At 36.8% G+C, this 15582-nt stretch overlaps 1 protein-coding gene across 1 annotated transcript in view; it reads right to left on the bottom strand.

Annotated features, from left to right (window-relative positions):
* Positions 1-15582, bottom strand: part of LOC109064724 (A disintegrin and metalloproteinase with thrombospondin motifs 17-like) — an 86042-nt gene that overhangs the window by 42252 nt on the left and 28208 nt on the right. The window contains exons 6-8 of the mRNA XM_042761333.1: positions 6397-6502; positions 2630-2770; positions 352-502 (exon numbers count right to left, since the gene is read on the bottom strand). Of these exons, the coding sequence (XP_042617267.1) occupies positions 352-502; positions 2630-2770; positions 6397-6502 (398 nt within the window). The remainder of the gene's footprint in view (positions 1-351; positions 503-2629; positions 2771-6396; positions 6503-15582) is intronic.

Raw genomic sequence — 15582 nt, 5'->3', positions numbered from 1 at the left:
ATGCATTTAATAAAGAAATTAGTTTATTTCATGTTTTTTATGCAGTATGTAGGAAAAGGCATGGAGTGGATAAACGTTAAACCCTTTTATGATATTGACCTGCTACAAATGTAGCCTGGATAAATTTATCCTTCAACTAGATACATATAGGAATGATCGCAGGGCCAAGACAACAATAAAGTAACTTCAATGGGATTCTGTCACATGAGCAGGTCAAAAAGTTTCAGTTGCATGTTGCCAGTGTTTATTTGTGTGTACGTACACTGCATTGTGTCCGTTTACGGTATGGAAACATGTAGTGCATGAGCGCAGTATGATATCAGTGCGTTCCCAGATGAAAGACACACACACCTCCATATCAGTGCAGAAAGTAGCGTTGGTGCCGAATAGGATCTGGCACTGTTCATCAGCACTGTAGTGCATCCCGGGAAGTTTGGCTGGCAGGCGGGTAAGGTAGCTGTTACGTGGGTCAGTATGCAGCAAACAGGCACTTGCTTTCAATCTGAAAGACAGTAAGATTTTAGACAAACGATGTACATAACATCTTCACACACAACTTGATGAATTGCAAGCTTTCATTATAAAAGAAATTAGAAATTGCTGTGCTTCTAATACTGGTTTTCTATTGCTAATTCATTTACTCAAAGTAAAACTCCTCTTTCTCCAAGTCCACTCTCTCATCTTTCAACAAGTGTAAGATTAGACAAACACAGCAGAGTTGGGCGATGTCTACCAATACCGATGTCTACAGTGAAACATCGTCAGATTTCAGCAAAACCTGCAAAGAAGAAATATTTTGAAAAAGTTGACGTTGATGCTTTAAAGCCTAATGAGCGCATGCACTTCAGGATTCTCATGCACATCTGCTCTGTAAATATTTATTATTTCAGCTCATCCTAAACTAATCAGGCAGGCATGGCCTGTGTGAGAGAAAAAACAATGTGTAATGTTATGAACAAACAAGCAAACTTAGATAAGTAAATTCATTCATTAATTCAAAAGGAATTTGTAATTTTGAATTTAAGTGTATAAAGTAAAATAAACATTGTGAAAAATAAAATAAAATAAAACTGTCAATATAAAATTAAACTTATATAAACTGAAATGAAATTCAAATATTTTGTATTTAATGAATGGGAATTTGATTAAAACACTGACAACACCTATAAAATAAAATTAAATAAACGGCACAAGAGGGAAAATGCTGTCAAACAGGGCATGTGCATGTTTATAGAAGTGACAACAGGCATGTGTGAATTCAATATAATCATGTGGTTGCCTTCTGCAGGATGAATACATGTAATGCTGCTTCAAAATGTGGCAGCAAAATTTGGTGCCTACCTTTTAAAAAAGCTTTCACGTTGTATGCGCCTATGACGCCTACAAAGGCAGCTCACCAGGTTTTGAAGCAGAGCCAGGCTGTCGTGTTATCGTAGTGAGGAGCTTTACTCTACAGGAAAAAACTCTAATCTGCCTGATTGTCTCCGGCATTGAAATGCTCTCAGAAGCTCAACAGCAGAGTTTGGATAACGCTGGTATCTGCTTGGATACGGTGACACTCTGTAGTCTGAATTGAGGTCAGAAGCGCGGCGGGCACAGCAGACAGTGAATCCTGCAGCTTTATTCTGTCATCGGCTGCAGTACATCCGCGAGGATCGATGACTCCAGACGGTTCTTTGTTTATAGAGCCGCAGCAGACACTATTAAGCCTGGGCTTCCAGAATGAACTCTCCTCTATTCAAATGCCTCAAGGATATTTGCCAGAGAATTAATGTGGGACACTGAATCTAACCTGGTTATGTTAGTAGTAACTAGTAATAGCTTGCTAAAAAAATCAATTATACATATTTCCAGTATTCATAATCTGCATTTTCAAATATTTGTTGTGTATTTGATTAATTTTGTGAATTAATCACAATATATTTTGTTAATATATGTAAACTAAAAATTAAATAATATTAATATATTTAAAATTACACACACACACACACACACACACACACACACACACACACACACACACATATATATATATATATATATATATATATATATATATATATATAATTAATTAAATAAATAACAAAATATATAATATTAATTACTATAATATTAAAAATAGATAAATAAAATTGATTTTTGTGTATGCACGAAAAATTTCTATGGGAAAGTGGTAAAACCAGAAAATGAAAACTATTCAAATTATAGTGGAATTACAATTTTTATAAGCATAATTACTAATATTATTATGCCAACTTAATATCAAATAATATTATTTATTAATAAAAAAAAATTAATTACAGATTTTTTTTCTGAAAATGTCATTATGCATTATATGCAGCATCTTATTTATAATAAAATAATTAAATATAATACATTATAATTGATCAAATACAATTATTGCAATATTGTAAAATGACATTTTACTCTCTCTCTCTCTGTCTATCTATCTTGTAAATACAAAATTTTCCATAAATTCATTAAAAATATTTCCCACTGTCTAGGTATCAATATTGGCTATTGAAAACTAACAGGTAATAACACCTACAGTACTAATCCTAACGAACTAATAACACCTAAAAGCAGAAGCTAGTTTGAGGAATTTATATCTTATGGCATGCGGTCTCACCTGAGGAACTTCTCCAGGTCATCACGACTGCAGCTGGACCAGGAGAGGTCACTGGGGTTACGACCTTTGACCCATTCCCCGGACATGATGTGAGAGTGGCCCGTGCAGCTGGCGTGATCGTCATCATGGCTCATGCCCATGCTAAAAAGACAAGAACATCAAAAACACCAAACACTAATAAGATACAGCAGTAATTTGACAAACTATGAGTCTCACGCAGTGCACAATAAACAGTTATTGTGCTTGTCAAACATAATCATTAACACACTGTTTATGAAGCTTCCCTTGAATGCATAACAATACATTATTACATCGAAACAGAGCGAATGTGCCCATGAAAACCAAAGCAACCAAGTCAGAGAAAGCCGTAACAGTGCTTTCTCCAAAGCCCTGACCTACATTTCCCAAATTAAAAACAACAAGCGAAAACTGAAGCAGCGGCAGCGAGCGCAGGAACTGATAAAGAGAACAGTGTGGATTTCTAGGCTGTGTCTCGGTTCCCGCTAAACAATAAAAGTCGAAAGACACACACAACGAACACAACAGAGTCGCTGCGGAGAACTAAACGAACAAGGAGAAGAATGTGAGTTCTACAGCAGTTTCATCGCCACTTTCTTTCCAGCTCTAACATAGATGAGTGGCTTTTAATGTCAGTGGGGTGATTTGGTTAATAAGTGGACTGAGATGAGAATCTCTCTCACACTAAAACAATCGTGGGAGGTTTATAAGGGTGCCAAATGTCTGTTGTGTTAAATTTGTTTAAGGGAGAGAGAGAAAAAAAAACATGATTGGCCTTATTAAAAAAAGGAGGTTTTGCTGCCAAGCTAATAATGCTCAAGTGTTTTCACAAGCCAAAAACCCCATCAAGCGTGCACTGGACTAAAAGACTTGGAAGGGAAGGCATCATGCATGACCAATAGTGACTTACAGATATAGGGCCCTATCATACACCTGGCGCAATGCGCCACAAGGTGCTGTGCAAGAGTTTTTGCTAGTTTCAGCCTGACACAGTTCTCATTTTCCCATCCTGCGCCACGTTGTTTAAATAGCAAATGCATTTGTGTCCATTTTTGCGCCTATAGGCATGCTGGTCTGAAAATGAGGTGTGTTCAGGCGCATTTCTGGCACGTTGCAATTTTGAGGAACTGAAAATAGATTGCGCAATGTTTTTCTTTGTGATTTAAAGAGTGCGTTAGTATAGGGGGGTCCACAACGCCCGTACCCGCTGCTTATTAAACACACAGGGACGCACAGCAGCACAGAAACATGCCAAATATAAAAAATTAAAGGATTACAATAGAAAAGAATATTATTGTGTAGGCTACATAAATATAAAAATGCCTACATGTCATAATGGATAGTCATCGCATGTATCCGAATTAGGCTACCTATTTGCTCACGCTCAAGCAGCTCCGTTTCATCTCTGAGACGCGTTTTGTCTTTCGGCTTGCCAATTATGCCGTGTAAATAGCGAATCCGTCATGGCACGAGTGCAACTGGCTCTTAAAGGGAATGGGAGATGAGAGTCTGATTGGTTTACTGCATGTTACGCCCACAAAACACCAATTACTCATTAAGAGAATAGGGACAACCCGTTTAGACCATGCGCCCGGGCGCAACTAGCAAAAGTGGATTCGGACACGCCCTTAGCACACCTGCGCCATGTGCTTAAGACAATGCGCTTAGATTGTTAAAATAGGGCCCATAGGCTGGAAATCTAAAGGTACAACAAGGTGTTGTATGTATGTTGCTATGCAGGTCTAGATGGTTTCTTGCTGACCCAAGTCAAAAAAGTAATATTGCTTAGAAAACATAATTGTACACCATATAAGCCACAATCAAGGAATCATTGATGTCCATAAACTGTAAAAGCTACTTGCCAAATGTTAATATCCTTAGTGGTTTGTTTCACTTCCCTAACTCTACATATGAGAAAAATGCTGTATGAAAACATAAAAATTTCTCAAATGTGCATAAAGAAATTATGTATGTGCTAATTACACTATGATAGAAACACATACTGAACAATCTCTCACCGTTTGCTAGTAAAAAAAACCAAACAAATAAATTACAAGAACTGCTTTTGAGATATTCTTGTTGTTCACATAGACTCATTTATCTTTACTCTGAAAGGTGTTTTGACTAATGATCACATAAGCAATGATGACATTAATGAGGCATTGTGGGCAGACTGAAATATGACGTGACACACTTCTCCTATACGGATCATGTTTTCATTTCGAATGAGTCGATCCATGCGGCAAAGCCCACATTAGCGTTACGCCTAGAGCACCGTAATCGTGCTCCTTCAGCTGTTATTATTGGAAAATGATCAGCCTCTACACTTAATAAAGCGAGACGAATGGAGCGGCGCTAAAACAAGACTCTCAGACAGTCATTAGGCTCTGTTACGCCCGCGCACCAAATCAAAAGGTCGTGAGCTGATGAAAGATGAGAAACTCTGCTCGCTACTCTGAGAAATCTCAATCCATCAGAAAGTGCGATGCTGTTGCATGTGTTTATTAGAGACTATAAATGCCATGCTGACGGAAATATTCAACGCTAGCGACTCTATAAAATAATCATATTGACATGTCATGCTACAGCTTTTATTGTAAAGACCTAAACCCTCACATAAACCAGTAACATATTCGCTTTATTAGTGTTTTTACAGACTGGAGACAATGGAGCTCTGTGTGCGTGTGATGATAGTGCCGCAGCCTTGGTATCGGCACCAGTCGGGCGTCATCAGTGCCAACTCATTACTGGGTTGGGCATTAAAGTCGACTTTGGCCCGTGGCATCCCACTGCACGCTATACTGGAGCAAGTACGGTGATAACTCCTCTGAAGACTGGCGCTTACGTTAATGTAGCTTGGCCGTTTTTCCAGACAAATTTTGGTGTTGGCTGCCCACTGTGTTCTATCAAAGAGGGCTTTATACTAGCGAGGAGATGAAGGGGAGCTATTGTGAGAAGTGTGTTTTTGTTCAGGTTCAATCCTATAATTCATGTGAATGATACATGTTCATTTACAGCATGTTCTCTTTCAGGTATTTTCCTAGGTTTTCCAAATCACACGGTGAGGACAGAAGTGTGTCTCAAGCGCTCATTTAACGAGAGAAACCTGATGTACCGGGACGTATACCAGTAACCTGTTGTTAAAAGAATAGAGCAGGGTATCTAGAAAAACCAACAGAGTGAAACCAACAATGAATGGTTTAAATTAACAATTTTGATTGCAAACTAGATATTTACAAGTCTGAAGATGAGTCCGATCATGGATGGAGATCTGGCTGGGTGCTTTATCTTTTGGTGAGCTTAGCTGAGATCGCATTTATCTACTTGTTTGACCAAATTGGCAAATGTTGGCGGCCTTAAAAAACAAAACAATTCCAGGTCTGTGTGAACACAAATGAAAAGTTAAAGGGATAGTTCACACAAAAATAAAGATTCTGTCATCATTTGCTCACTCTCATGTCGTGTCAAACCTATGACTTAATAAATAGTTAAAATATGCTATCATTGAATAGGAGTGCTTTCAACAGCTAAAAATCATATGCTACTGCTCAAATGTTTGGGATCGGTACAATTTTTTTTACGATTTTGAAAGAAGTCTCTTATGCTGACCTGAAATACCACAGAGCATCTGTAGAAAACTAGTTGCATATTTAACTGCGTCCAATCAGAGCTGATGATAAAGCAAAACTGTGATGCACCAGACAATTACAGGGGCCTCTAAATCAGATTTCTGTGGCGTTTGGACTCACTTGTGGCCCAGTTCATGAGCGATGGTGAAGGCCAGGTTGAGTCCGTTGTCCTCCGCCAGCACACACTTCCTCTTGGAGCTACAGGTGCCGCCCAGGTAAGCAATTCCTGTGGAGAGAGCAAAGCACAGAGCGAGAAGATAATGACAGACAGGAAACCACAAAAAAAAATAAAAATTATGTATATATATATATATATATATATATATATATATATATATATATATATATATATATATATATATATATATATATATATTATTATATATATATAAACATTATAATATTTATAAATGATGATACTGTAAAAACATTGAAGCATTAATAATTAAATACTGTAGGATATAATATTTTATATATTATGTATAATACAGTATTTATACATTTTGATCATTATTATAATTTATAAATATTACTATAATCATAAATCTATTTTTGTTACAGGATAGTTTAGAAATAAATTAATTAATTCTCAAAGCAACTATATAATGTAAGTCCCAAACAAGTACATTGTTTCATCTTTATAGTAAAATAAATAAATAAATATTCAGATGAATGTTTCTGTTTAAAAAAAAAGAAAACAAAAATCCATCAACCCCATAAGCAACGTGAAAAATACATTAGAACACCCTAGCAACCGCAATGCCCTGGCAACCACCCACAACACATGACAGTGAGTTTGCACACACAATCAACAGTCTGAACATCTTCAGAATATATACAGATCTATACAAACTGACAGCAAACACAAGCCCTATGAGTCAGAATCTCTGCCACTGAGTGATGCCACAGATGTGACATCAGAAATCTGTCACATCACAGACTATCACCTTTCTAGTGTTCCTGTGAAAGCACCTGGTTTGTGTCTGACACTGGACGAAACCCAGACAACCTCACTTAGCATCTGACCGCCATAAGTGAAATCAATATCCGGAGAATGAATTTCAGCCCAGATGCTTGTGTTAAAAAAGAAAAAAGAAAAAAAACACAGCACAAAACTATGTTTAGGATGACAAGAGAGCAGTTTGGTCCTGCAGAGGTAGTTTTATATGGAATAGCACAACAGGAAATGAGCATGTTTGATTGTATGAGCACATGGCAGGTCACATTTTTCAGTTTATGCGATTTTTGCAATATGCAATTTGCAATGCTGCATTGCTAAAGAGAACTATATGAAGAAAATATAAAAATATGTAACACTTTGCAGGCTTCAACTGATCAAATCTGATCAAAAAACCCTTAACAGTTCACATCTGCATTATATGCATTGGACAGATGTTTTTGGATATTGCTTTGTGTTTCTGCATTGAGTGCTGGTGCTGTACTGAGCAGCATTCAGTTTACTGAAAATTTCTCACTGAACTCAAATCATCATTCATGTTCCTCTTATGTAGAGAAATTAGTCAAGATATATATATATATATACAGACACAAATAATATCTATCATAATACATTATTGATTAATGCATCATAATACATTATTATTAATGATTTACATTATTAGAATGTATAAAAAATTGTATGATCATAAATGTTTTTTTTTTTAATCAGGATAGTTTAGAAACAAATTTAATAAATAAATATGTATTTAATTCTCAAAGCAATTATATAATTCCCAAATAATTAATTATTTTTTATCTTTTCATTATTTTTATAGAAACATAAATAATTAAAAAAAAATGAAAATGTTAATGCAACTTCTGTTTGAGAGCGTAAATACGATGCCTTAAAATGTTTACTACATAGGCAGCTCACTACAGTAGGTTTTGAAACAAGTACATTATTATTTTAACCAATGTGAATAAAAGCATTAAGCAGCCTATAAACAGTAACAGCTGTTTATTATCATGACACAATGAAAATATGACATATGTTTGATGACTGATGCTGGAAACAATTGCAATGTACTGTAGCATGCAGAAAATACAAATGAACTGTGCTTTATCATTCCTCAATCTACGGTGTAGAAATACTCTGAAAACAAAACACATCACCATGTATGGAGACTAAGCTGAAATTCCAATTTAGACAAGCAACGAGTCAAAGCTGTAATATCATATTAGCAATACAGATGACTTGATGATTTACTTGTTTCAGGGTGATTTTTTCATCGTCACACATGGAGCTGAGGTCTAAAACACATGTCGGAAAATAATGGGCTTTTCCATTTTTTACACTGACTGGAAACGTATGATGGAAAAATTATTTTCCTTGAATGCCATATAAAAAGAACAGCAGGTTGATTGGAAAACAGATGTCGTCCTAAATTCCTCCACTTCTTTTCTAAACCTCCATTTCTTTTCTTTTCTTTTTTTTACAGCCATGCATACTTAGACAAGAGCTACAATTATATCTGCTACATCTGTCATGGGCTGATTTACAGTCTAAGGTCAGATGAGTTCAAGTTTCTGTAAGCAAGTCTCTGCAACCGTTCTGTACAGTTATTTTTATAGCTTGCTGTGAGTTGATGGAATGCAATCTATAATGTGTAATGACTGTCTGGATGGGTGAACTACACATGACAGACAGGTAGACTTAATAAGGTACACCTTCACTGCAAATGAATGGAAATGAGAGCTCAGCAAATTATTTCATCCTTCTTTCATGTTCCATGGAAAAAATGACAGCAGTCGGATTTGGAATGTCAAGAGGGACAAAACTGAACTCAATTGTAAGTTTCATTTAATTAAATCAATTTAATTGTTGAATTTGAAAAAAGGATGAGAAAACTAAAATTCTGAAACTGAACTGAATTTAAACTGATATTCAAATGAAATTCCAGAGAAGCAAATTTTGTTAAAATAGATGGAAAGAATAGACAGAGAAAACAAAAGAAGGATAGAACGATAGAACGATAGATAGAATGATTGACAGAACGACAGAATGATAGATAGAATGACAGAACGATAGATAGAACGACAGAACAACAGAACGATAGATAGAACGACAGAACGACAGAACGATAGATAGATAGATAGATAGATAGATAGATAGATAGATAGATAGATAGATAGATAGATAGATAGATAGATAGATAGATAGATAGATAGATAGATAGATAGATAGATAGATAGATAGATAGATAGATAGATAGATAGATAGATAGATAGATAGATAGTTAAGAAAAAGTTAAGAAAGAGATGGTTCTTTAAAGAACCTTTGACTGAATGGTTCTTTGTAGAGCCAAAAATGGTTATTCTATGGCATCGATTGAAGAACCTTTTGAAGCACCTTTATTTTTAAGAGTGTAGACAGACAGACAGACAGACAGACAGACAGACAGACAGACAGACAGACAGACAGACAGACAGACAGACAGACAGACAGACAGATAGATAGATAGATAGATAGATAGATAGATAGATAGATAGATAGATAGATAGATAGATAGATAGATAGGGTGTGATGTTGACTGTTTCTAGTTCAGATGTGCAGAAAGCAGCCATCAGCAGCACAACCGATTACAGAAGCTCAGGGACAATGAATCACATTGCGGGGCCACTGTTCTCAGCAGCTGAATTAGACTCAGCACTCGCCACGGGCCCCACAGCTCACGGTCCAGCCAGACAGACTCAGAAAGACAGGCCTAAATACACACGGCGCCGGGAGATATTTTGCCGATTATTTATCTGGGGTTAATTTGCCGTTAGCACATGTAGAGTGCTTTGCATTCACAAGTTGAGCCCTTTCGTGACGAGAGAAGAACAGCGAATCTACCAGCTCAGCAGCCCGGCTGAACGCAGACCGATGCTTTGTTGTTAGTTGTGAGGAGCGCTTTCAGTCAGCTGCTTTACACGACATCAATGTCAAAGACAGCCATCACATGCAGGATCAGTCTTTTATCTATCTGGATCTATCTGTGTATATATATATATATATATGTATATCCTCATTTCCTGTTTCCTGTTTCCTACAGCAAGCAGAGACGTTCAGCTGCTTTAATTTAAACCAAGAATGTGAGATTACAAACATGCAAACAAATATCAACAGTCTGAATAAAAACCAGATTACAAACAGATTTTTCCTTGAAAGCTCCCTGGAAAGAAAGAAAAAAGCCAAATGAGATCTTTTTAACATCTCAATTGTTTATTCTAGATTTTTAATATCTCAGTTGTGTAATTAATTAGATGCAAAATATTGATTTGAGTTGAACGCAAAGCTTCCGTGAAGACAGCAGTTGCGAGCAAGTGGCAAATTCAAACTAAACGGACATTTAAGGGAAGTGGTGCAGGCAAACCACGTGTTACACAACATTTCACCACAAAATAATTAAGGCAATAGAAGAATTAAGACGAGAATGTTTTAAAACCTTACCAGTTTGTTAGTTCTCTTATAATCCATTACAGCGTACAAAACAATCATGGCAAAATGGCAGCAGCTGTGTTTGTATGAAACAAGAGCAAGTCCACGATACCAGGATGACATAATTAAACAATTGTACACCATTTTGAATCAAGTTTTAATATTTTATTAGCTAAACAAATGCAAAGCTTCCACTAAGAAAAAATAGTTCAAGCAAGAGTACAGCGCTGACTGCTGTTACCCGGATGAGCCTGTGTTATCAGCTTTTACAGGTTGTTATCCAGGGATAACAGTAATTTACCTGAGCAGGGAAAACTATGTCTAGGATTTTCTTACGTTTAATAAACTGTTTTCCACGATACGCTCCATTTAAAGCTTCAGTTTTACAGTCCCACACAGAACCATTCCTCTCAAACGGCCCACAGAAAACAGGAAATGACACGTTGAACCTACTGTGCAGGAGGGCTTATAAAACCATGGAGAAGATCCACAGGACTGAATGTCAGGATCGTTTCCATATTACCCATAACACCCCGCTTTACACAAGCAACAATCCTGAAACCGTTCAGAACAGAGCAACGGAAACTTCAACAACAGACATGAATAGAAGTCTGTGAGGTTTTTATGTTCATGATTCTTCATGGTATTTCTTGTGGCCTTCAGCTGAATGTATATATAATGGTAGCAATCGACTGTGATTTAAAGTTCAGCTCACAGTTGTGGTGCTTCATTGAAGCAAATATCAATAAACACTGTAAAGTGGGCCGGTTGAAATAGGAGTTGCTTATTATGACTAAACATCCCACATCCGAGTCAGGATATGATGGAAATCCCAAAACACTGAGGCATCTTTTTCTGTTTGTACTAAAAAGAGGTCAACTCTTAAAACTATGAGACCTTCACTCAGGAAAGCTTTAAAACTCCTGTGATGTAATTATCAACTTTTGCGCATAGCCTCATATTAAGTGTTAGTGATTTGAACAAACCACTAAGCCAAAAGGCGTGGTCATATTAGTAAAATTTCATCGAGATTTTGTGGGCAAACCATGTCTATTGTCAATAGTGTAGTGATGCATGAAACACAAAAAACATTAAAGAACTTCTCCGAAGCTAATATTTATTTAACAGACAAAACAAACATGCCAATCTACAACTGAGGTACAGTTTTCCCTCTTGTATCGGTCTTGTGGGGCAGCTGTAAAAGTTAAACCCCTCGTATCAGATCTCACTTGAGTTGTGGACCATTGCTCAGGGCGAGGAACTCAAAGAAACAGAGACTTCAAAAGCCAGGAAATGAATCTGAGATGGGAGACGTTAAGCCTGAGGTATGAGCTTATCCCTTCTCAATCAAACCCTATCTCAATGGGATCCTTGTACATCAGCTGAAAACAGAGGAGCGCCTTTTAAACACAGACTTCTGCTCTGAAGGATCTCCAAGACGAGGCGTCTCCGCTCCTCCTTCCTGAATGAATGGGGAAATTCCTCTCATTTAATAATTACAACCTTTAACCGAGTTCAGAGGGTGATTCCAGACGGTGCATTTCAATGGGACGGGAGGAAATGCAACCAAGATGATGCTACATGTGTTTTCATGAAACTATTCCACATCTTTTTTTAGGCAAATATATCTTTTGCTGTAATCTCATGCACATCTGGCCCATTTACACAGGTAAATAATTCATAATGACCTTCAAAATGCCATTTTGGCATTAGAAGTAGAGTTTTTGGCGTTTAAATAAATAAAATCACAGTTAGCGATGGGTAATTTCCAGTATTGCATCATCTGGCAGGAGGGATTTTTGGCATTTATCGCTTTTTTTCTAAACCATTTGATTTAACCCTTGTGCTGTGCTGAAAATCCTTTACCAAAAGTAATTTGGTGTTCCCAGTCAAAAATGACCAGCCTTTTAAAAAAAATTCGTATAAATCTGAAATTATGAAATTATCATCGTCAAATCACACATTCAATCTTTTAATGAACTTGTTTCAATCAATTAGCACAGGTTCGGAACTAATTAGCCATTGTCCTCACTGATCTGAGCCTATGCACCTTAGTTTATGAGTGGAGAAAAAAAATAAAACTTATTTGTAGATCTTTTTGGCAATATTAATTAATAAAAGATCTGAGGTGCATAAACTGAGGTGCAATGAGGACTATGACAATTCAGTTCCAAAATGATTTTTTTTTTTTTTTTTTTTTAGGGAAGTTGTTCTCCCCTGTGTGATATCCAATGGAATATCATTAACTAGAACCAGAACACAACATGAAGGTTAAAGAAACAAGACAAAACAAGAAACTAAATCTGCCTAGGCAGAGTAAATTCGTGCTTTCTTTCATTTTTGCTGATTCAACAACAACAAAAAAAATGACACGGTTGAAACGTCTGCAAAACGTTTGGGTTTAAAATGTTAATGTTGTTCAAGTTAAATGCGGCTCTTGTTGTAAACATCTTAAAATGTAAAGGTATCAACTTTGCAATAATCACAAAAATATTTTTTCCGCATATTTCCCGAGTGTCTCTTTTCCTACTGCTGGTGGAGCATAAAGTAGGTTTAAGTTGATTTGAGTGAGGTCATTGCTTTGAACACTGGCACTGTTATCAAAAAACTCTCACCAGACTTTACTCTAACCCTACTACCAATCGACTCGAGACCATATACAGCCAAATAACTACAGAACTGCATCATGCGAGTGTTAAATCAGAAACAAAGATGTGGAACAGAAATAGAAAGTCTGCTTATCTTGCGTGTCTTGACAAGGAGGCCTTCGCTTGGCTGCCTCCACAGACTGCAGGCTTTTCACGGTTGAGGTCAATGTTCCCCTGAAGGAACTGGGCCACCCATACAGAGAGACGGCCGCTCAAACTCATCATTCTAGGGATGCCTTTCCCAGTTGCGGTATAATAGCAGCACTGTGACCAAATGATTTCCATCATGCCGCAACAATTACGATTGTCTGGAACTGAACAAACGTTCTTGAGGTGGCTTCTGCGCTTGCGATCCATTCTGGATGTGATGACAGTCTCGTGGTATGCAGACGCTAAAGAAAAGTGTGTTTGGAAACTCTAGAATGAACGAATTTTCACCTTTACATATTTAAAAGAACCTTAGACTCAACAGTATGGCGTGTCAAAACTTTGAGATACATCATGTGACTTTCACTCCAAGGCACTGTTCGAAATCTTAGTGGGCTGCCTACATAGTCATCAATAAGTTCTCAATGCAAAAGCTGTTGCATAAGGTAGGCAGCATGATTATAATGGTTTATTCTCCATCTTTTGGCCAAATGCAAACAAAATACACAAAAGGTCAATTATTTATCTTTCTTCCCTAAAAAAGTAACTTGTACAAACAATTTAAATGCAAAAATAGTAATCAGAACACAGGACTGCTTCTGAATGCCTGTTAATGGAGAAAGATGCTTTACGATATGGTGTAGTTACAGCATCCACCAGCAGGGGCAAACTGAGCCACATCAACCAGCCAAACCTTGACCTTGACAAATTTTATGTTGCCTTAAGACACCTTTTTGGCCAAAATGTGAAGCAGTACTGCATGTGTTATTTGCAGAGAATAAGTCCCAAAATGTATTTCTTTCGGCACAGACAAAATCAATTCGTCCAATAGCAAAAATATTGGTAAAATGTGCTTTTTTTTCCATTAACAAACTCTACTCTATATTTTTTATTGAGGTATAGAGATGGTTTCAAATCACTTATGTACACTATTGTTCAAAGTTTGGGGCCAGAAAGATTATTTAGACATTTATAATGTTACAAAAGATTTAAATGCTGTTCATTTGAACTTTCTGTTCATCAAAGAATAAAATGTATCACGGTTTCCACAAAAATATTACGCAGTGCAACTGTTTTCAACATTGTTAATAACAATAATATGTTGCATATTAGAATAATTTCTGAATGATCATTAGACACTGAAGACTGGAGTAATGATGCTGAAAATTCAGCTTTGCATCACAAGAATAAATTACATTTTAAAATATATTCACATAGAAAACTAATGTAACAATATTTCACTGTATAATGGATTTGACTGGACATTTGATGAATTAAATGCAGCCTTGATGAGCAGAAGAGACTTCTTTCAAAAACATTGAACTCTAGTGTATGAGGTTTCATTTCTGCTTTATTAGACTGCTGCCTCTCTAGAGAGCAGAAAAACAAAGCTGACTAGTTTTTGAAGCACAGCTCAAGAGCAGATCACAGTTGAGTGTTCATTCGAGTGAATATGAGTCACCAGGCTCTGCTCTTGAATGGCAGGAATCCAGGGGGTCAGGGAAGGGGAATTGACATGACTATTTTCAAATGCCCCACACAGAGAAATGCATGAACGGCAGGTGGCCAGGACTCACAGATCGCCGGAGGATCTGGGATCTGTTCTGAGTTTGGGAGAAAACTCAAGTTCCGATGACGAACACTCTGGATTAAAAAGATCACCGACTGACGTTCTCAAGACCCAAAGGCATGTTTATGTTATTCAGCAAACATGCATCTCTTGTTTCGTGTTTCTCCATCAATGACTTAATACTGATGGGATAATGTCATAATGCTTAATGATCCATATCAAAAAGCTTAACAGATTTATGAAGAAACTGGCTGCACAGGCAACCTCATAAACTACAAACTGTACATTATCTGAAGAAACTGTGAGTGTTGCTTTCCCACTTTAAGCTCACTGAGAGGACTGTAGCATGTTCTGGTGGTTATTAGGGTGTTCTTATGTGGTTGGTGCTAAAATCACTGTGAAACATCCTCTTGTGGCTTAAAAGACTTTTAGATCATTTGAAGATTTATGACACAATTGTGTGGCTTTTTACAGATAGCAAGAAAAGTTCATTTTATTTTTGAAGTATGCTTATATGTCTG

The sequence above is a fragment of the Cyprinus carpio genome, chromosome A7 (genome assembly GCF_018340385.1).
Source record: "Cyprinus carpio isolate SPL01 chromosome A7, ASM1834038v1, whole genome shotgun sequence".
Taxonomy (NCBI): Eukaryota; Metazoa; Chordata; class Actinopteri; order Cypriniformes; family Cyprinidae; genus Cyprinus; species Cyprinus carpio.
This window is presented reverse-complemented; position numbering and strand designations above follow the sequence as displayed.